This window comes from Diadema setosum, chromosome 18 (genome assembly GCF_964275005.1).
Source record: "Diadema setosum chromosome 18, eeDiaSeto1, whole genome shotgun sequence".
Taxonomy (NCBI): Eukaryota; Metazoa; Echinodermata; class Echinoidea; order Diadematoida; family Diadematidae; genus Diadema; species Diadema setosum.
This window is the reverse complement of record NC_092702.1, coordinates 32,616,757-32,638,227: the sequence shown is the minus strand read 5'-3', so window position 1 is coordinate 32,638,227 and position 21,471 is coordinate 32,616,757. Positions and strand designations below refer to the sequence as shown.

Here is a 21,471-nt window from a genome sequence, read left to right as displayed (position 1 = left end):
GAATGTCCTTTACACGATTATTTTCACCAAAGAATTCTCAGATCGACGTAGAATAAGTTGCAAAATTTAAGATGACCCCCCCCCCCCCAGAAAAAAAAAAATAGCGAAGACACGCACATGATACACTAGCGTATGATGGCATAAGCGAACACTTCAGTCACCCTGACTAGACGCAAACACATACCATGGACCTATAGTAGGTCCATGCACATACTAACAGTAAACAGTTGGTAAACACACGCAGTCTAAAACCGAACACACTCACATAAATATGGACAGAGCAAACACAAGATGTCACTTAGCAATTAATGTCATACCGCATTTGATGAAAACAGCGATGAAGGAATAGGCTAATAATGATAATGAGAATAATGTGTAACAGCGTTACAGTTACGTGAATAACAGGTACAAGAGGGTAGTCTTAATGCGTGTGCATAATGTTATGTGTATGGGTATCGAAGTTATCTGGAATCCGATATGGCTGTGAAGCGTGTTCAGACATGATTGTATAGTGGTTGTCCTGGTGGTTTCCAATACACCTGTTTCACAAGCCTACAGCGAAGTCAGCATCAGCAGTATAGTATAGGTCTACTGTGTGTGTGTGTTTTTTTTTTTTAATGTATACACTAATCTCCAAGATACTGAAAACAGTCACTCTCAAATGCAAATAAAGTCGATATATGTTGTCCATTCCATAGCTTCTTAGAAACAAAACCTTTACTGAACTGACATGCATAATCGTAACACGTAACTCAAAGAAGTTTTTTGTTTTAATTCAAATAAAAGTAAAAAGAAAACAATATTCTAGGTGAAACAGTTTCCTATAATTATAACAAACGTAGCTTGACACAATGTTTTGAACGACATTGACGCTCTATTGGTGGGAAAATCGATATAGATTTCTTTATTTACATTAGACAATGAATTTATTTCAACTTCAAAAAACCATTATTGAACTTGGGACAATGTCAAACTGAACAGGATTCAGAATAATTCATTATCTACGAGGATTGCCGCCTGAAATGAGGAAAGAAGAAGAAGAAGAGTACATTTCAATCCCCAGTGACAAATGAACTGATGCGTATCGAGTATGAATTAACAATGTAAGATGCATAATTCAGGCAAGTAAGTTGTCCCAACTGCGTGAAATGCCTAGCCCTGCCTCGAAAGTGCGGCCATCCGTAACGATTATAATGGGAATTGGGAGGGAAAAAATTGAATATCAATGCCGTCGCTAAACTTCTTGGCACAAACCTACTGAAGATCTGCAGAATTCCCCCCGGAAACTTGGGCGGCAAAATGTCAAGTGTTAGCATGAACTGGAACCGATTCGGCTGGAAAATGGCCATATCCACTCTTCAACGAAACGTTTAAACCAAAAAGAAGAGGGAGAAGAAGAAGAAGAAGAAGAAGAAGAAGAAGAAGAAGAAGAAGAAGATGGTCTTCAAACAAACCCATAAGGAATTGACAGAAGTAGAAGTATGAATTCATTGATCGGCTTCGATTTAAATTTAACACAAGGATTAAACTCTCTCCTGGGGTCCCTTTACATACTCAAATGACATAAGCATTCACAACGTGGGCATCACTGCTGTAACCACTTTCCAACAAGGACTTTACAACTTAACGAAATTTTCACTTTGAACCTTTTTATTTTGTGAGAGTAGCTGTAGCGTTCACATTATATATCGGCAACCTACTTTCTCAAAGATGTTGTGCGTCTTAATCTTCACGACTTTTTTAAAGAAGGAACATAAGAGATGTAAGAAGGTGCACCTCCATATTTGAAAAGTGCTGTATGTAAGAGAACGATACAAGAAAATATATAACATTACTGGTCACAAAAGCACAGACTTAATTTCACGTTTTTGTGTATGGAAAGATACAAGAAGAAGAAAAAGAAAAAAATGAAGGAAAAGTGAAAAAGACATTGCAATTTTCCATACGTTCTCACAGAAGCCAAACCACTGTTTGTTGTCCCTCTCTCTTGAATGCAATGATGTAATATGCTAATATCTTCTCTTAGATTGGTTAGGGATAACCTGGCATCATGGAGTGAACCAGTTCTTGTAATTCTCCCGAAAATTCTTGTACACTTGTATTCAAGCGTATATGATCTTGACCCCTAACTCAATATATTGAATAAAGTACATGATAGCCTATTGAAGCGGCAAGACAGAGTACACTGAGGAACATATCATAATCTTTTGCGATAAACAAAGATAATTTGCACTCGAACAACGTCCCAAAATTGTTGTGCTACAGCTATACTGATGTGCAAGAAATACCTGTCTCAACTTGGTATGGTGGCTTAGAAGCTTACATTCATATAAATCGTTATCTTATTGTTATGAGTATTTTTTTGTTTACTCCGACGGCAAATCAGACTTCACGGCTAGTCAAGAGAACAGTTTTTATATCAAACATTGAACAACATTTTAATTTGATTGTACAAGAGGACATGACAATGAAAAAAAAAATCGAAATTCTTATCAGGGACCTCCTATTTGACTGAGCCTTCATTTTAGAGCGAAGTCTCGGAATGCCGATTCCATTATCCAGATCTCAACAAAGAAATACCAACACACAGTTAAAATCTCTGAAAGTTGAAAAGGTTTATCTGGCTTTTGCAATGAACGAAAATCTCATGAACATGGATGAAAACTTTATTTTTTTTTTTAATTCAAGGCCCTTCTTATTTGTGTATGTCATTTTTTTATATACTCGACAAACGGTGCATCGATTTATGGGAATAAAAACTCTTAGAACTGAATTGTTTACATGAGCGATAAGTCGCATGATTTGATTAATGAGCTTAGCACATTACGTCTTTATGTTTCCCCTGTATTACCAAAGTGTTCTCACATCATGTGCCCATTTTGCGCCCGTGCACCTATATCGATTATATTGAACAATGCCTCTTAGGACGCGCAATCATAGACAAGGAGCACGATTGGGATAAGAATTGTCAGAACCGGGTTGCGTAGTTAACAATTTATTTCTCTTCTCAAATGTACTATAAGGAAACAACAGTAGTTGTTTTAGTGACGAAATCAATTTCTTATGAATAATGATATCATTGGCACATGACACAGCCCAACTCATTAATTGATTTAATGGACTGATATTATCATGACACAAAATGAACAAGTAAAGCAAGCCTTTTGGTGCCACTTCGCTTATATTATCATGTTATTTCGTTCATTATGTGTTCATAAAACTTCGTTCATCCAACAGCCATCTGATTCAACCGTTCTTACCACCAACAGGAAAATAATTTGACAGGGCCAGGTAGATCACAAGGAGCAAAGTTAGTTTCATTGATAAGTTGGATTTGAAAATGAGGCATGGCGTTCTATCAAACTTTTTTTAGAATTATACGTCAAAGTGATTATTCCGTTTTGAGCATAATACTGCCTAATGCAGTTCTTTATTCTATCACAATGATTTCTTCGTCTAATTCTCTAATGAATCAAGGTTCTTTCAGTTGAACAAAAGTACTTTAAACGCTGTCATTTTCTTGACAAAGAGAAATGAAAGTAAAACTATTATTTGTGGGTTTTATTCTTGCGTTTTTTCTTCTACTTTTTTTTTTCTTCAGATGTGAGACATCCAGATGTAGAAAAGTTGGGGTCGGCGTTCTATAAGCCCGCTGATAGGTAGTCCTCGTACGTAGGTCTTTGATCGTCGGCGTTGTTTTCTGTTGATCCTTTCTGTAAATCACAACCACATGCACAAAAACAAACAGTAAGGATTGCTTAAATCAGCTGATCAGGTCACCAACGCAACATGCGAAATGAATCAAAGCAATGTTCGTTGAAGTTGTACTCGGAAAGAGTTCGACCCAAGTGCTTGACGATTTAAGAGATGACTTATTTTTGAAATAATATATCACTCTGCCATGATTTCAAAGGATGTATATCAGTGATATTCAGAATTATCACTCCCGTGTATATAAACAGAATAATAAATAAATATCTTCATTTCTAATTAAGTTTTTCTTCCTGCCTTATCATCACCAACATCATTACTAGTATACTAATCATCACGCAACATCAGAATCAAAAGACGAACACCTAAGCTTGCTATGCTGACGACGATGTTCATTGATGGGAAGTGTATTTAGTGATTATTGACACATAATCATCATCTTTTTTAAAAGTTTGTTTATCAACTGTTATTTTAGGGTTTCTTCCGTGCACCGAGCCCAGTATCTAGGATTTCGGTAAAGAAAACGGGACGATAGAAATTTGACACGAAATGGGTGCTCACACTCAACCGCGATTTTGACAAGTTGAAGAGATGCAAAAGTCGCATTCGATCAGCTGCTCTTCTCAGGTCTCCTAGAATATCAAAGTCTACTTGATCCTGCATGAAGAAAAGATATAAGGAAAAGAACAACAACAAAAGAACAGTGAGTGAAAAAGTTATTGGAAGAAACATACCAGATTTAATAGGCGAAAAGGAGGGGGAGGAGATGGGTTGTGCGATGTTATGACAGTCGGTTTTTAAAATGAAAAGTTCAAGCCAGCGGTAAAATATTTTCGGCATTCGAGTGTCTCCTCGTGTTGAGGGCAATCGAAATGTGAAAACACAAAATTGGTGAGAGAACCATTAGGAAATCGCTTAAGTTACGTATCTAGTGTCTGAAAAATGAACGGAGGAGGTGGCGGAGACACATTTTTGAGGAGACATAGAAACGTTTTTGTTTTATTTATCTTTTTTTTTTTTTGGGGGGGGGGAGGTGTTTTATTGAATGTGGGCTGACAAAATACACATAATACACAGGAAGCTCTTTATTTACGTCACGGAGAATTATGGTGGATAACAATCATCCGATGTTGGCTAGCGGAGAGGTCGAATTGATGTGATGCTGCCTAAAAACTCCGACCTTCAACTTATAAAGGCAGCAAAATGACTTAGTATGAATTCCAAGCTGATAATGCCCGGCATGCTACAAAGCTAGAGGACGGAAGGGAAGGGGGGGGGGGAAGATTGCTAATAGACCATGGTGACCTTCACTGCGTCGTTATGATTTCAAATGTTACGATTTCCAGCTTTTTAAGGTATTCTGACAAGGCTTTGATTACAATCGTAACCATAAACACACTAATACTTTTAAGGTTTTGTTTTCAATTTGCTCATCAATGCTATTGCAAGGGGTATCATAATACGTCATTCTGACAGTTGCAAGGAATGTTTGAAACAAGATGTCAAAATAACTGATTATAATCGCATAATGTAAATGTTTTCTGTCACCTTCCCCTTTAACAACAATGTACGTTTCGTTGGATACTGCAGTATGCAGTATCTTTACAAATGTTCAAGAAACTTTTGCCTGTTTTTTTTTTTCGTCTGCTAGGTTTAATCTTGTAGTCATTGTGCAGTTAAACAGAATCAGATGCGTTCTTCCAATTGGTTTCACTCCCTTTTAATACAAGAAAAAATAAAATCAAAGCGGATGTTGTGTATAAAGGATTGGAGATGAAACTGATTTCGAGAAGGTTGCACAACGCGCGCTGCCAAGTTGCAATGATTGTTACCGTAGTCGCACGTCAGTGCTTTTTTTTTTTTTTTTTTTTTTTGTCGTTGATCTTGCGGACCTCTTGTTGTCACTATTCTCCTTATCTGGCTTCGTAACGGGCGCCACTTTGGGTCCTAAAAAGCGTGCTGTGTTTTTCTACGCTCGAGGTAGCACTACCTGCATCGAGGACAGATTCGCGCGGGAGATTCTGCGGGGAGGTCCTGATAGCGATCTCACCGAGTGATAGAAATATAACCATCAATATTCATCATAGCATAAGCCCTGCAACCCTCTTCGCCCTGTACCTCAACTTATTCACTCTCGCTTGACTGGCTTCTCTCGTGATGTAACAGCACTGTACTTTCATTTCAGTCCACCCCGTCTATCTTTCTTTTCTCTCTCTTTCGCTACGATCATTACCAAATACATACATGTCAGTGTGCCAAGGAACGCAAATCATCAGCAGAACATTATTCGCATTGAATTAGAGGCAAGGCTCAATTTTACGCCCGCCTTTCAAGCTATGAGTCTGTGATTAAACAGCTGCATATTGAAGCTTAGGGGTATTTTACAAGTTGATCCTACTTTCCTGGCTGTTAGATTAGCAGAAACGTACATTCATCTGTGTTCACATGACATCACCAACAACCGTACAACAAATGTCATTGTAAAATCAACACCTTTTTTTTTTTTTCGGCACAAACTCATAACACCACTCACAGACTGAGTTAGTCTGTAGCAGGCAAAACAGGAACAAAGTTGAGTCAAAGATCAAACTGCTGCATCATCTGAACAAAAAGTTCTGCACATTATTTCTTCTTGCCATACATGTCGAGAATCTCATTGCCTGAAGAATTTCATATGCCACGATGGTTGGTATGAATGATGATTTATAAAAACTGAGAAGAATGGTGGTACTAGCCTAACTCTTCAAAACATCAGTGCACCTCAAAACGTCCCAATGGTATCAATAATTCTCCTTTGGGGTGTTAACATCCAAACATTCACAGGCGCATCAATGTCAATCTAGGCTCATTCACACAAAAATCTTGTAAAAATCACACAACCTAGCAAGGCGACTACATCTCCTTAAAATCCAAACAGCAGAGGAGGGGTATTGACCTGCACTCAAAATCAACGTGACCCGTTGAAGATTGAATCATAGAATTAAAAAAAAAAGAAGAAGAAAAGAATGTAATATCACGCAAGTCAGAAACATGTACGAGGCTGCTGAAGTAATAAGTTGAAGTAGAATATAGCAACACAAGAAAAAAAAAAGACCAAAGCAAAACACGAGTGAAATGTAACACCACTGGTAGCTTTACTGATAAATCATTTAAAACTCTATCTCACCAATTTGAAGAAAAGGGTTTGGTAATGGAATGATTCGCGTCGATGTGCGTGGGTCATTGTCTTGCGTTGTGTGTGAGTGTATGTAGATGTGTGTATTAAGATAATGTGTGGAAATGTAGGGAAGGGAGATAGAATAACACTCGATATACATCTACTCGCCTACTTTAACAAGACCGTGAAAATTTGTTTAAAAAAAGGCGATCGTCTGCGGTTAAAACGCTTACAATGACTGATTCCTTGATTAAAAAAAAAACAAACAGGAACTTTTTTTTTCAAAGTTTAGTATCTTTTTGTGGAAAAGATGTCAAGGATCTCTATCTAGAAAAAAAAAAAACACGCAAACCTACAGGCTAACACTTTTCTTTTTCGTTTTTTTAAGCACAGAGAATGAAGTCCATTTAAGAACCCTCTGACAGAAACTCGCAATATTAAGGATGGACACATCTTTGGAACTCTTTTGGGATCAAAATGTTTATGACAAGCTTTGCGACTGGCAACAATGTGACAAACAATAAGTAAAGTTAATAGAAAGATCTTTTTTTCTGCAGATACGCGAAAGTAGAAATTTAGCATATAGGACAATCATTACTAAAATTCTATGCATTCTTTTTTGTAATACTTAAGCTTCTTTCTTCTTTTTTTTCATCAGAATATCTTGTTAGTAACTCCCGTAGCAAAATTCCTGCCTTATAATTTCGTGCTTGAGTTTCAGACTTTCCATTTTGAAAAAAAAAAAAAAAAAAAACTTTAAAAAAGAAGATAATGGTAATAGATAGAAAAGAATTGAGCATAAAGAACTGATTAATTGAAAATTAGATTTGTATTATGTGTGTTTGTTTGTGTTGAGTCTTTCCTGCTGGAAAGAACGCAGTGTCCCACAGTGTGTTCTCAGTGTGTTCACAGTGTGTTCACAAAGTCGACTATGTGAAAACGCTCGAATTTAACAATGTGAAGATGATTTTACACCGTGGTGTGGTTTTCACAGTGTTCACACAGTAATGCTTTGTTTCACACTGTGAATTGGTGACTCACGTTATATTCACACTGTAAAAATGCTCGAATTTAACAGTGAGAAGAGATTTCACACTTTGTTCACAATGTTTTCACACTGTGTTCACACTGTGTTTTTCACACTATGGGACACTGTGTTCTTTCCAGCAGGATTGTTTCGTTGCAGCAGCATGCCAATCAGCCGCAGAAATGCTCCCCGCATTCCCTGCACGATGTATGGTTACTGGTGCCACTCCGAACATTATGAAAAACAAACTCCTCGCCCCTCTTCTCTGGGTGTACATAGCCTGATAAATCTCGCCAATGGGCAAATAGCGCCCAAGACGAGGTTAACGAGGCCTTTGTTTCCCCCGTGCACCCCTTATCACGTGAGGGTTCAACATGCCCCCGTCCTAACAACTTGGTTTCGTGATATAGGGTAAATAAAGTTATTTAGGCGACGATTTTTTTCTGCCCTCTCAGGTTTGCTCTCATTTCGCGAGGTAACTCATCCTCAAAATGCTGCGGCATTTGAATTCTCAAACGGTTTGAGGTCGGGACGGCAAGGTCGCTTTAAGCCATTTACCCGCCGAGAAGTTCATTTGCGGCTGATCGGAAGATATGTTAAGAGTCATGCATATATGTGTGTGTGTGTGTGTGTGTTTGTGCGTGCGAGCGTGCGTGCATGGGTGTGTGCGTGTCTGACTGTGTGCGCAAAAGTGTTTGGAATTTGTGATTGCTTAAAGGGATCGTATAATTTTGGTTGAGACCTAATTTAATTGAGACCTACATTTTTTGGTAAGATAATGAGAAACCTGTTATGAAATATGAAAGAGCATGTAATTCCATGAGGAATTCAACTTTTATTTGATGAAAATTGGTTTTGAAATGGCTGACATATCCAAAACAGAGCGATTCTAATAAGTGTGGGACCCACACTTTATTATGATCGCTTTGTTTTACTTTGTTTTTGGATGTTTCAGTCATTCCAAACCCGATTTTCATCAAATAAACTTTGAATTCCTCTGAAGATGGTACGCTCTGTACTACTTCATACGTATTTTCTTGGTATCTCGCAAAAAGTTAAAAACCCAATTCTCATCTCCACCAATACTGTACCATCCCTTTAAACTGTTCGTATGTATTTATGCTAAGTCCACATGTGTGTGTGTGTGTGTGAGTGTGTGGGGTTTTTTTTTGTGAGCATTTCAGACAAAAAAGAGAGATTTGTCCACCAACTGCAGAAACACGATCGTAGAATGGATGTGAACACATAATTGCGCCATCCAATTGGAAAGTGATACACGTAAGTGACCAAATAGAGCCGTCTTACTCATCACGGGGCAAGAACAAGGTAGTCATCTCTCCATAGGTCAAATTCCAAGAACCCTTAAGAGTTTTGTTTTCCGATACAGAATACTGATAAGTCGCTCTACTACACCAGCTAGCCAAGACTGCATGAAAATGCAGAAATAAAGAGACGCAGGGTATACAAAAGCCTGAATAATCAGGAATAGAAATCAGATATTTGAGGTACTTCATTCACTCAACCAAAAGCTGTCTTTTTTTTTTTTTTTTTTGGATACCTGGGAAATCAATCTCAAGGCACTAGCTGTAGAATAAAAAAAAAGAAAGAATCTACACACATATTCAAAACAAAAACACACAATCAGTCCCTAAGAAATCACCTATCAAATTTATCATCCTCCCTAATTTCACAATATAACTGAATATATTTCAGCAAGCAATAATCTTTTCGTCTACATCTTTGTTGCTATCATTATTTAAAAACAAAGGGAAATTGTGTTCAGGTTCATTCAGTAAATTAACTTTCAGTTCATGATAAGTTAACATACAAGTCAGTTTAAAACCATTAAGACGAATTTGTTACACAGTAGTTTTATCATTTAGTTTTCGCGTATAGATTTTTGTAACGGATCACATGTTATGTCTCATCAGAATCCAGATTTCCAGTCTGAACATCCCTTCAGCGGGCCTAAACATTCTCCAGACCTCAACATGTGTATTAAAATTATAATGATGATAATAATACGGTCATGTTTACCTAGCAGTGTTAGCACTGCTCTTGTCCAGACGCTCCCGCCATTACCATGACCCCCAGCAGTGCCGGGTATACATGTTCACTTCCCGGTCAAGAGGGACGTTACAAGAAAAAAGACAATTGTCTTCATTATGCAGACACTCAAGACTTCCTATTCAAGGCATCTATCTCATTCCACTTTAAAGCTGACTAAAATACCTATGAGCATCAAATCGTACGAACGTGGTGTTGGACAGTTGGAAGCTTTATCCAAAGCGGATTTGAAATAAGGTTTACATATATGATTTAAAAGTTGCTTATTATTTTCGCCGAAAGTGTTTGTCGGAATCAAATAAAATGAAGTAATGACGCCATCAATTTAAATCAATATATGTGCATGAAATATAACATTGCAATAATGTTTGAAGTCGATGATTTTATAACCACCCTGTACTATCGTTTCCCCTTGAAACCATCGATGTTGGGTTATTGCAACAGAATAAACATTATTTGATGTAAAGAATACTGGGCCCTGTTTCATAAAGTTGTTCGTAGAGTTACGAACAACTTACGACCGACTGGTGATCAGTTCTGATGTGCTATACTTATCAGAATTTCCATAATTCAGATTATGATGTCAAATGAGGAACCTGAGTGAAGACTTTCAAATTATAAATATTGTAATGGGAGGTCCGTGCAGGCAACGACACGATTATTTCTATAAATTTCCACAGGCTGTTCCTGATGAAATTTGCTGTGTCGCTGTTAAATTTCAACATCCCATTACTTTCTTGTTTCATTTTTACTTCACTTTAATTATCAAATCAAACTTGAGCATGGTGTGGAATCGCACTCCACAGCCCATAGATATACAGTAGGTGCCCTTTTGTCCTCATCTAGAGGCTTATCCATACTACTATGGTGCCCCCGTTCTGAATCCGGTTCTCGATTTACACCAAAAGAATTAGAGCTTGAAATGACTATGGGAGACGGGTGATCCTGGTGTGTCATTTTTTTTTTTTTATGATGTGATGGGAATTACAGAAGTCAATTAAAGACACATTTCGAATTTTGCTGAGCTGTTTACTTGTGTTCGAATAAAGAGAAACACATAAAGCAAGAAAACAAAAGTCCAAAATTCAATTTAACATTTACAACTTTTTAAGGTGATGCTCTCACTATCAATTATACTTTGGACCAAAAAACTAAAATATTGTAGTAGATTATTAGCTAAACGATTTATTTCAACAGTATATAGTTAAAGGCATAATTCATCATATGCAGATGAAACAAAAACCCAACCAATGCTTGGTTGTACCTTCATTCCTCAATAAAGGCCTCATAACAGAACCATACTTGCGTAATGGTCACTACGAAAACGGGGGATCGAGAGTTTACGATGTCTTTTTTTTTTTTTTTTTAAGAAAACGTGATCTTATGTTCGCAAAGACAACATGCTGAATGGCATTGGATTGCCCAAAGAGCAGTAAGATCATAACGGTGTTCTTCCTGAATGCGTCCTAAATCTTTGATGCAGATCATCATGTCTTTGTTGCAGATCATCATGTCTTTGTCTTTCAAGCTATATACATTCGAGAATTACTCCTCTTTCTTCTTGTCTTTCTTTTGTGCTTTCTTCAGTAATTTTCGAGATATCCTTATCTACAAGCAGTGCTTTTCTGGCATTGTAAAGTTTTGAATTCCTGGAAGTAAGCACAACAGTGCTTATGCCATATTCTCTACCGTCGTATCTTCAAAATTTACATAAGTCATATAAGTGAAAGTTATTTGATTTGAGTGATGATACAGAAGTGGACAGAGACAACTAATGATATGTTTGTACTTTTCAAGTGAGAAACATTTCGTAGTTCAGTTATTCATTTGTTCATACATTCATCTGCTGTATCTTATTTTGCATTAAGGATATATTGAAAATATTAATACCAAGTACTGTTTCAGTGTCCTTAATGATCTACAAACACCCCCGTGTGCATTCTCTATTTCAATAGTAATCTTTTATAGCTTGTTGATAGAGGTCCCGCGAGACTCATTCTGACGCTTTTTATTCCGTATAACAATAACCCATTTTTAAGGAATTCATGCGAAAACGGAAAAGAAAAGCTGATGTTCAATTTGAATCTGAAGTTTAGAGTTGGCGTATATGGGAGGATTTATATAATCATCCCGTATAAGCATAGCCTGTCCGATATAAAACATGGGTTAAGGGGATCAGTAGTGTTATGATCAATCTCTCTTACAAATCTTTTTTTTTTCTCAAGTCACCGAGTTTAACAGTGGTCAGCGTTTTAGCGATCTATACGTTTTTTTTTTTTCCAAAAATGATATACTGTGCAGCATTGCAATCACAAGCAAAGTTGCTCGTATGAAGTCAAATTCCACTTTTGAGTTTGATGCAAGTCTTGTAATCATATCCTCGTCCATTGATCTCTACAGACACTATTCAGAGTCAATCACTCAAAGTCAAACGTGGGTTAAGGTTATCAACTATAATTTGGGGTTGCTAAGAGACCATTTCTCGTATTCTGATGATTCTGGATAGAGAGAAGATAAACCAGTCAATCGTTGTCAAAATACACGTTTGACTTTTGAGGAATGATTCATGCACGGAGCCACCTGCTCGAGTTCAATAAATAACACCATCTCTTTTCTTTAGAAGCGGAAGTCAGCTGTACACCATCCAGAGGCAAAACTTTTAGGGTGCTCTTAAAAATGACGACAGGATATTGGTCACTTGTTTTCCGTATCATTATTTCCCGAGTGCGTATAGTCAAGGTTGTTAAATAAATCGGCAGATTGGAGGAGAGGTACTTTCCGAGAAGAGAGTGCGCCAGAGACACAGGGCGGTGAACATTGGCAATGAACGGTATAAAGAGACGCTTCCCGATTGGTGCTGTTGATGTTGTTGTTTGATATGAGATAAACCAAGACTTGATGAGCCGCGTCGGCGCCATCAGCAAAACGGACTTAAAATTTAGTCTACACGTGCATCAAGGATAACATGGATCCGATGGTTTAATTACTTCCTTGAATACAATTCAACCGAGTAGCAGGGTCAAGAACGTTTTGTGATGACGGATACGATGATATAACAACCTTTAATCGTAGATCAGCACTCATCAATGGCATTATTATTTATGATGTAATAATGATGCTATGATGAATAATTAACATCGCTGCACATTTCTAGCGATAGCGTCTAAATTATATTGGTATTTTGCAAATGCTGGTGTTTCAGTGCATCCGTGAAACTATCAGGCATTTAGACAAGATGTCAACAGAACAACTTTTGATTATAATGATAGAGCCATAAAAACAAATCAATTAGAAAGAATTATGCAACTTTTACAATTACTTCTCAAGATAATGACCTTAAAAAATAATGATAATTTTACTTCCTTTCTCAAGACACACAAAAAATAAGTTGTAACTGTGACACATGGAAGAGTCTTATGATATCTGATATCTTTCATATCAATGTCTCAAATGCGCTTCCGCCTTTGAAATTTCTCAATGTTAAGCAAAACAGATTTATAAATATTTCATTCAGTTTTCTTTACACTCAGTTTCGCGTCACAGGCGAACAACGTTGCCAGATAACGTCATAGAGGATACATCGTATAGTGATTGATATGAAGCGGCATGTCTAAGTAATCGAACCCGAGTTTTACTGTGAGTGTTATGTTTACAAAAGTTTAATGAGTTTCTTTTAGATATGAATAGTGTTTAAGGAATCTATTTATAATGAATCGATTTGCTTACATTTAAATTTCTCATTTGAATTCATCTATTTTCAATTTTTTTTTTTGATAAACCATGCTGTATTTTTTAAGGGGAACACATCAAGTTGCACGTGTAAAATGACAAGTACAATGCAAAGAAAAAATGTTTAAAAAAGAATTTGACAAAAACGATTGCAATTCATGGTAAAGCACGGCGTGGCATGTCATGACAACGCAGTGAATCTTTCTTAGGTAATGAATTGTTCTAAAAAAATCCTAAACAAAGAAAACATAACTTGGTATATAACAAAAATCGATGGAGCAACCCATCAAGTTATACTGTGGTAATGAATCCATTTCTGTATTGTATAGAGTCTCACGAAAATGACTCAAGTTTTTACTTTTCAACTTATGTATTAAAAAAAAGCAAACAAGATAAAGCAAAACAAACATTTTTATAGCTTCAGTTTTCAATGCCTAAAACCCAGATAATGTTAATGGTAATACCTACGACAGCTGTGCTGGTAGAACGAGGATTACTTGATGATTATTTATAGTAATGATAATTAATTCTATTCATGTTCACTTCACCATCTACAACATCTACAACGATATAAGTCGTAGCTAAATCTTTCTCCTCGCTTCAGTTTAGCTAAAAGATACGCCCGAAGGATTTATTATCAGCTGGACCCTGGAAATGAAGCCAAAAGGGAATCAGAGCAGCTTTGCAGAGGACTCGATTACAACAAGTGGGACAAGCCGAGACGGGTGACCCCTTCCTATCCTGTTTTGCAACCAAGTAAGGGGCACTGAAGATGAATTTTGGCTCGAAACCGTACACCTAGAGGAGAATCCGCACTAGGTCCGAATATTTTGAATCATGATTTGAACATTGGCAAGAATTTTGATTGTGAAAAAAAAAATAAGGCAAACGTCATGAATAATTTATGTCTGGTATAGGGTGGGTGTGAAAGACAATTAGTATGCCATCTTCCAACTAAATGACTGTCTTCATATTTCAAGTTTGATGAATTATGTCCAGGCTCTGAATGTCAACTGCTGTATATCGTTAAAGGAATGGTACAGTGTTAGTTGAGATGGGGATTCAGATTTTAACTTTTACGAATTGATTAGAAGCCACGTAAATGAAATATTAAAGAGCACATAATTCTAAGAGGAATTTAAAGTTTATTTGATTAATCGGTTTTGAAATGACAGAGATATACAGAAACAAAGAGATCCCTATTAAAAGTTTGGACCAACCTATTATTAGGACATTTTTTTTTCTTTGTTGTTGGATATCTCAGCCATTTCAAAACCAATTTTCATCAAATGAACTCTGAATTGCTCTTAGAATCTTATGCTCTTTAATTTTTCATATAAGTGGTTTCTAATTATCTCGCAAAAAAGTTAAAATCTGAATTCCCATCTCAACCAACACTATATCACCCCTTTAATCCCGTCCTACTCTTCGGAGAAATCTGTCAAAGTCAGTCTCATAAATGACCACTTTGCCACTTCCCACTGGCCCAGATTCCCGCCTAAATGTCCTCATTAGATGTGAAAGATCTTGGTTAATGCCCGACGTTAAAGGAGCCTTCAGTGGCAGGACGTTGTAAGCGCTTGTTGCATACGAATCCGTTGAGTAGTTGTCTGATTATATCACGGCAGTGTCTGGGGTTTTGTTTCTTGTGTTCTTTTGTTTCAGTGCTTGCCAATTTCAAGGTGATGATAGTTTGTTTCTCACCTCTTGTTATTTTCTCAATCTTTGTGACGACTTGTGCGTGCGTGTGTGTGTGTGTGTGTGTGTGTGTGTGTGTGTGTGTGTTTGCAGGTTGTGTGAGACTGTTTATTTCTCTTACGCGGTGGGTCTGCAAATTTACAATGGTATTGCATTTCATTCATTCATTATTCAACATCTACATGCGGTTTAGTCAGTTTATCGTGTTATCGTGACCAACTGCCATTCACAATCGTTCATTTTGTGACGAATTCTTGTTGCTGCAATTTCGAACCGATATTGTGTTCGAATCTTGCAACTGCCATGCATAAAACATGAATTAAACTTTGCATTCGTGGAAAATAAAACATGGGCAAGCCTTTGAGAAAAACGTGTCACCCAACATGATCTTGTTAGTTTGTTTTACCTGGTTTAATTTCTTCTTCTTCTCGGGCGCTTTCATTGCCCACTCTAACGCCTCAGGAAAAAACAAATAAACAAACTAACGAACGAGCAAACCAAAATTCGTTTGATGCCTAAGTGCCTTTAAGATGCATCTCAATTGTTAACTGATATGGTGGATTTTACCACGATTCCCCTGTTTTATTCAGATGGCTTGCTGTCGGAATGTCTTTCGGTAAAATCTAGACTAAATCGAAAATTCTTGAACAGGTACGGAGAGAAGTTAAATGTATTCGTGTAGGATCTCCAGCTACGACTGCCAGCGCGTAATCCGATGCTTGTTATCCCAAATACGTCTAATTAGCTATTCCATAAAGGTAATGGAGGCTTATACGTGATTTGTTCGTTCTTCTCACCAGAGCGGCAGGTGCGTTACGATTTAAAGACAGAAATGGCCTATGAAACAGTCGTAAGTCGTTAGTTACATAAATAGTCCAATCGCAGTAAGTCAATATTCATTGTGGACTGGCTGCACATTTGATTCGCCTAAACATAAAGAGAAGTATAAATTATCATCATACTCGGTCTTAATGTCCACTGTTAGATAGAAAACGCAGATATTTGAACGACAAATGCAGTCTTATGTAAATGCAACAAGATGCAATGCCAAAATGACAAACATTATTTATTATTATTTATTATTCTTTTTCTAGTGAAGGGATGAAAGAGACGTAAGCATGTGAAATTCACGTATACATGATCCAAAGCTCCATTTCCAAATGTTATCCTTTGGAAAACGTCCAAGCGTTAGCCGGGTTTTACCTGATTGTGGCGGCGGACCCTGGCTCTGTCATCGGAAATGCAATCGACTCAGGCGCACAGGAATAGTCTAGGTACGAACACACGACACAACGCCTCGAGGGTTGGGGAAATACGCCACTTGTGCAAGGCAGTGTCAACGATGTCCCTTTTTTTTTCCCCGCAAGAAATACTACCGCATCCATTTAAATTGCGAGTCGCGTTGACATATAAACAGTTCTCTTTATCTTCCTCTTAATTTCTTCATGCAGAGGGATTACGAGGGGATATTATGCATCGTAGTCATGACTGCAGGTTCCATTTACGAAGAAAAGAGCAGAGTGTTACTATACTGTAAAAAATGCGACATGCGACATGTTTGTGAACTAAACACAGTGTTGAAAATCTAAACACTTTGTTTAACATCTAAACACCCGGTGTGTGTAGCACGTGTAAAGTATTGAGAGTTCTACAGGTGTTTAGCTTACAGTGTTTATTCTGGTCACGCTATATTAATCTCAATATGTCCACATATACATGAAGAAGTGTTGGAAATGGTGTGTACAAGACATAATTATTCCTTTATCATGATGGAGTCATGTTTCACAATGTTTTGTTTCTTGGAATTCACTTCTTTTCAAAGCTTACTAAACGCCATAATCTTTCATTTTCTGCTTTAATGTTGTTCCTCGTAAATTTTTTTACATTTGTTTGAGTTTTTGGAAATCATCGATTGAACTGCTTAAAAATGTCATGCGATGTTTCCTTCGTTCCGTTTCTTGGAATTCACATCCTCTCAAAATCTGCTAAACTCTACTCTATCATTTTTTTTTTTGTGCTTTAAAGTCGTTTCTGGTAAGTCTTTGGTATTTGTTTAAGTTTTGATAAATCATCATTAGAACTTGTCATTCGATTTTTGATTTGCTCCGTTTCACTTTTGTTATTCAAAAAGTTAAGCGTTTGAGGACTTTCATCACAAAATACTGATAATAATAATAATGGATGCTTCACATAAGTGCAGAGAGCCAAATAATTTTCGGTCACAATACAATGCAATTTTTGGCGCCGCGGTGCTATTCTGTGTATGCAACGGTAGATAACCTTGTGCACGGATGCAATGAGATGATGGTAGCAGTACTCTACCTTTACCTCTTTATTAAATACCCAATGTTCTCCGAGCGGAAATGACTAATTTTCATGAATGCTATTGCTCTCCTACCCCAGTTCTATAACGACGGCAGTGTCTAAAAAGAAAAAGAAGCAACAAAACACGCAGCTTCGATTCACCGTGTAGCTGATTGAATTAAACATCCTACGCCCAAAGCGCAAGATGAAAGTGAGAGTGTGAATTGATGTGACAGTGGTGCGAGTGAAGAAGGAGAGGGGCAAATTTACCCCCCCCCCCCCCCCACCAAGATGACGGAGAAGGGAGGAATAGACTCCCTTATCGGAAGACACCTATTCAAGCCAGTAGGAAAATCCCTCCTACCTTCTACCACAGTACAAAGAGGATATCTGAAAAAAATGGCATATGACGTCGACTTCCACTGACACTGTCGTGCCAGTGGTCCAACCTACACCCTGGTGCTAAGATAACTGTCAAACATGAGCATCTCAGCAAACTGTTCCGGGCAACAGATAACAGGTCTAATTCAAACTGTCGAGTAAAGTGTCGCATCGTGCCATCTCGAAATTTAATAAAATCATTAGTTTCTCACAGCGGGCCAGCCATGTATCAGTGGCATGACTTCTCTATGACACTCCGGTATGACCAGTCACTACGTTGACCTAATGATAATGATTATAATAAAAAGAAATCAGCAGATCGGTAATCTAATTGGAAAACAACAATTGAATTTGATATTTGTACAAATACAGAAACTTTAACATTTTTCCTATACGAACTATTACGTTTGGTAAAACTACCAACAAAAAAGAAGCCATTTTCACGTTTGGTAAAACTGCCAACAAAAAAAAGAAATCGATTTTTAGAAAAGTACCTTTTTTATGGTTTTCTGAATTATTGTGCTCCCATGGCTTGTTTGCATATAACTTGAGAGCAATTTTCTCGAAGCAATAATAAAGTGTGAGAATTTTCATGTCACTGAAAGAATCTTGTAATGTGGGGAATCTTACACCACCAAAATCAGGAAAACAATGTTCGGCGGTTCTTTCAGGCTTTCCTGACAAGGGCTTCACAAGTGCTTTCAGAGCTCATGGAATGGTCAGGCATATACTAAGAATTGTATAACGTATCCAAAATGATAAAGATGAAAAGAAAAACAAATATTGCCCAACGTCAGAGGCCATCTTATCGTTGTTGGTCATTTTGGCGATTTTCTTCTTTTTTTTTTCGTCAAGCTGTTAATAATTTGGTTTGACAGAATATTTGCTTTGACATTGACGCGGTCGAATGTAGTACACTAATTGAAAAGTCTGCACAACACCATGCCAATGAAGTCAACTAATAGGAGCCGAAATTTATTTTTTGAGAAAAAAAAAATGAAGGAAACGAAGGACAAAAAGAGCAATCTATACTTCATAGTCACTTCTACAAAGCTACCTTATTCAGATAAAACTAGTTTCTTATTACTGCAAAAAAAAAACTGACTTTGAAATTAAATCAAATCCATTGACACGCCGCCACTGTCTCTTGTTGAATTCATCATCATCTTTATGATTTTACTGAAATGGCAACGGCACGCACTGAAGAATTTGCAATATCCTCACAAATACTAGGAGCTTTTGAAACCAGACATCCTACGCACACACCACCGGCAATTCAACGATGAAATATTTCTCTCATTTCATTTTATGAAGCTTACCCCCCCATTCACAGATGAAAAGATCCTTTTTTCGGATTAGTATAAGCACTAAAGAAGATTAAAAGACATAGTGTACAATCGATGTTTTGACGAGCCATTTCAAATATTTGACTCACATTTGTTTTTGTTTTTTGTTTGTTTACTCGGTGTTTTTTCTCTCTGGTATTTGGAAGTGTAGGGGTGCATTTTCGAGGCTGGCAATGGAGGTTGATGACATTAAAGGCTTTTAGCATTTTTTTGTTTTGTTTTGGATGTGTTCTGATTTCATATAAGAAACGGACAAGCTGAATCCATCATGATGCATAGCGATGTCACCGTCTATAATCTGTCATTATTGCCACGAAAACAGGGGCTTTTTTTTCGGCAAATTCGCATTTTAACAATCTAACAATCTCACGCTAGTGACAAGACTTGTGATATCTGCGCTCCGAACAAACTTGTATACTTCTAGTTGTTGACAATTTAACATGTCCACGTCTGATTAAAATGAAAAAACAATGTGTAAATCAAGCTTCAAAGACATGAATATCGATCATCGTAAGTATAAAGTTAGATCGAAGCGGGATAGAAACAGACCGTATTATCATCTACGTGAATAGTTGTCAATCAAAACAAGGAGTTTCTGAACATTGCAGATGACTCCTTATGTTTCATGTTGTTCCGATTGGAACGACGCAAGCGAACAAGAAAATAACAGCTTTCGGAAATAATAAATTATGTTTCACAAATTCAATACAAAACAATCTTCATCTCCAACTTACAAGGTCTTGGTCTTGATTTGACTGGCACGGTTGTGGCGGTCTGTCGATGGTTCTCGTGTTCTGATTCAGGTCGCTGCTGTCGGATCGCTTTCCGCCGGGCCGCCACCCGCTAAATCTGTGGTGGACCTGGCCATTCGTTCGTGGCGCGTATTCGCTGATGATTACGAGTAACACCAGGACGGCTGAGAAGGAGACTAGGCTACTGATGCTGTTCTTCATTGTACGTCTGCGCGTGAGTTGAGTGTGACGGCGACTTGTTGGTAAATGAGAGCTACACACAAGCGGGAACTCGCTTTTATCAGAGACTGAGGTGTGTGACGCGCACGAGAGATGAGACTGGCGCTGTTGCGCAAGATGCGTGACGTTACCCCGCAATTCTTGACAATAATGTCGTCATAACTAACGCATCCGATCGCTGTTATAAGCAAGCGAAAGTTTGAGTGAGCACTTGTATGTGTTTACTCCGCTTTGATGTGCTTCGGCTTATGTTTATTTTTTTTTTCAGTTATATCTTCTTCTTTTTTTCGTACATGCTTGTATGCTTGATAGGACATTTAAGACGACTAAACATCAAACCACTGACGTTATTTCGGGAACGAAATCCATAGAGGACTTGAAGTAGAAAATAATGCCTTCATTTTCATTTCATTGCTGTTTGACTGTCATAGCAAAACAAAATACAACATAAAAAATATGAGCCTGCAGTTGAAGTTGACATCAACTTCTAAAGGTTGATGACGCAGTGTCGAAAGTTCATGAATTAAACCTTTGATGTAACTCTAAATCCCTCTGGTATAAGATTTTAAGAAGTGCACTAATATATTATCTAAAAAAGTATGAGTTACAAACGTCTACGCTAATTACCTCAGCTAGCTCTTCAGAAAACAATTTATTATAGAAAATAAACATTAAAAATAATGATAATATCCGATCAATCAATCCATTCCCTATGACAATAAGACTGAAAACTACCAAATTTACCTATAATAGCAAAAAAAAAAAAACACCTCACACAAACACACACACACACATACACACAAGAACAGAACAGAAATAAAGTACCCCATCTTGTCAATTTACATTACTATACCGTTATACTTTAAGATGCATTGATGCTACCATACTCTGCATACTGTTTGATTACGATTTGTTGTTAGCATGTGTAGGTGTGAACAGGTGGATTTCGGGGTGTGTGGATAAGGTGTTTAAGCTGATAAGGTCTCGTAAATAGGCCCTATCTCTGATTTTTATACACGAAGTTTCGTCCTATTTTAACCTAAGACACAATTAACAGCGTTTGTGCATTCATGACGTAAA

At 37.4% G+C, this 21,471-nt stretch overlaps 1 protein-coding gene across 1 annotated transcript; it reads right to left on the bottom strand.

Annotated features, from left to right (window-relative positions):
- Nucleotides 1–3,590: 3,590 nt before the first annotated feature.
- On the bottom strand, nucleotides 3,591–20,373 carry LOC140242182 (uncharacterized). Its single transcript, XM_072321946.1, has 3 exons — nucleotides 20,155–20,373; nucleotides 4,273–4,368; nucleotides 3,591–3,713 (listed from the first exon to the last, which is right to left on the bottom strand). The coding sequence occupies exons 1-3, from the start codon at nucleotides 20,371–20,373 to the stop codon at nucleotides 3,642–3,644; spliced, it is 387 nt and encodes a 128-aa protein (XP_072178047.1). The 3' UTR covers nucleotides 3,591–3,641.
- Nucleotides 20,374–21,471: the final 1,098 nt, after the last annotated feature.

What these genes read in the sequence shown, in the direction of transcription:
- LOC140242182 (XM_072321946.1), bottom strand. Translation starts at nt 20,373, where the DNA reads ATGAAGAACAGCATCAGTAGCCTAGTCTCCTTCTCAGCCGTCCTGGTG. An exon ending in CAAATCAAGACCAAGACCTT is followed by an intron (nt 4,369 to 20,154) that starts GTAAGTTGGAGA and finishes TTCTTCATGCAG; the next exon opens with GATCAAGTAGACTTTGATAT. An exon ending in TGTCAAAATCGCGGTTGAGT is followed by an intron (nt 3,714 to 4,272) that starts GTGAGCACCCAT and finishes TGTGATTTACAG; the next exon opens with AAAGGATCAACAGAAAACAA.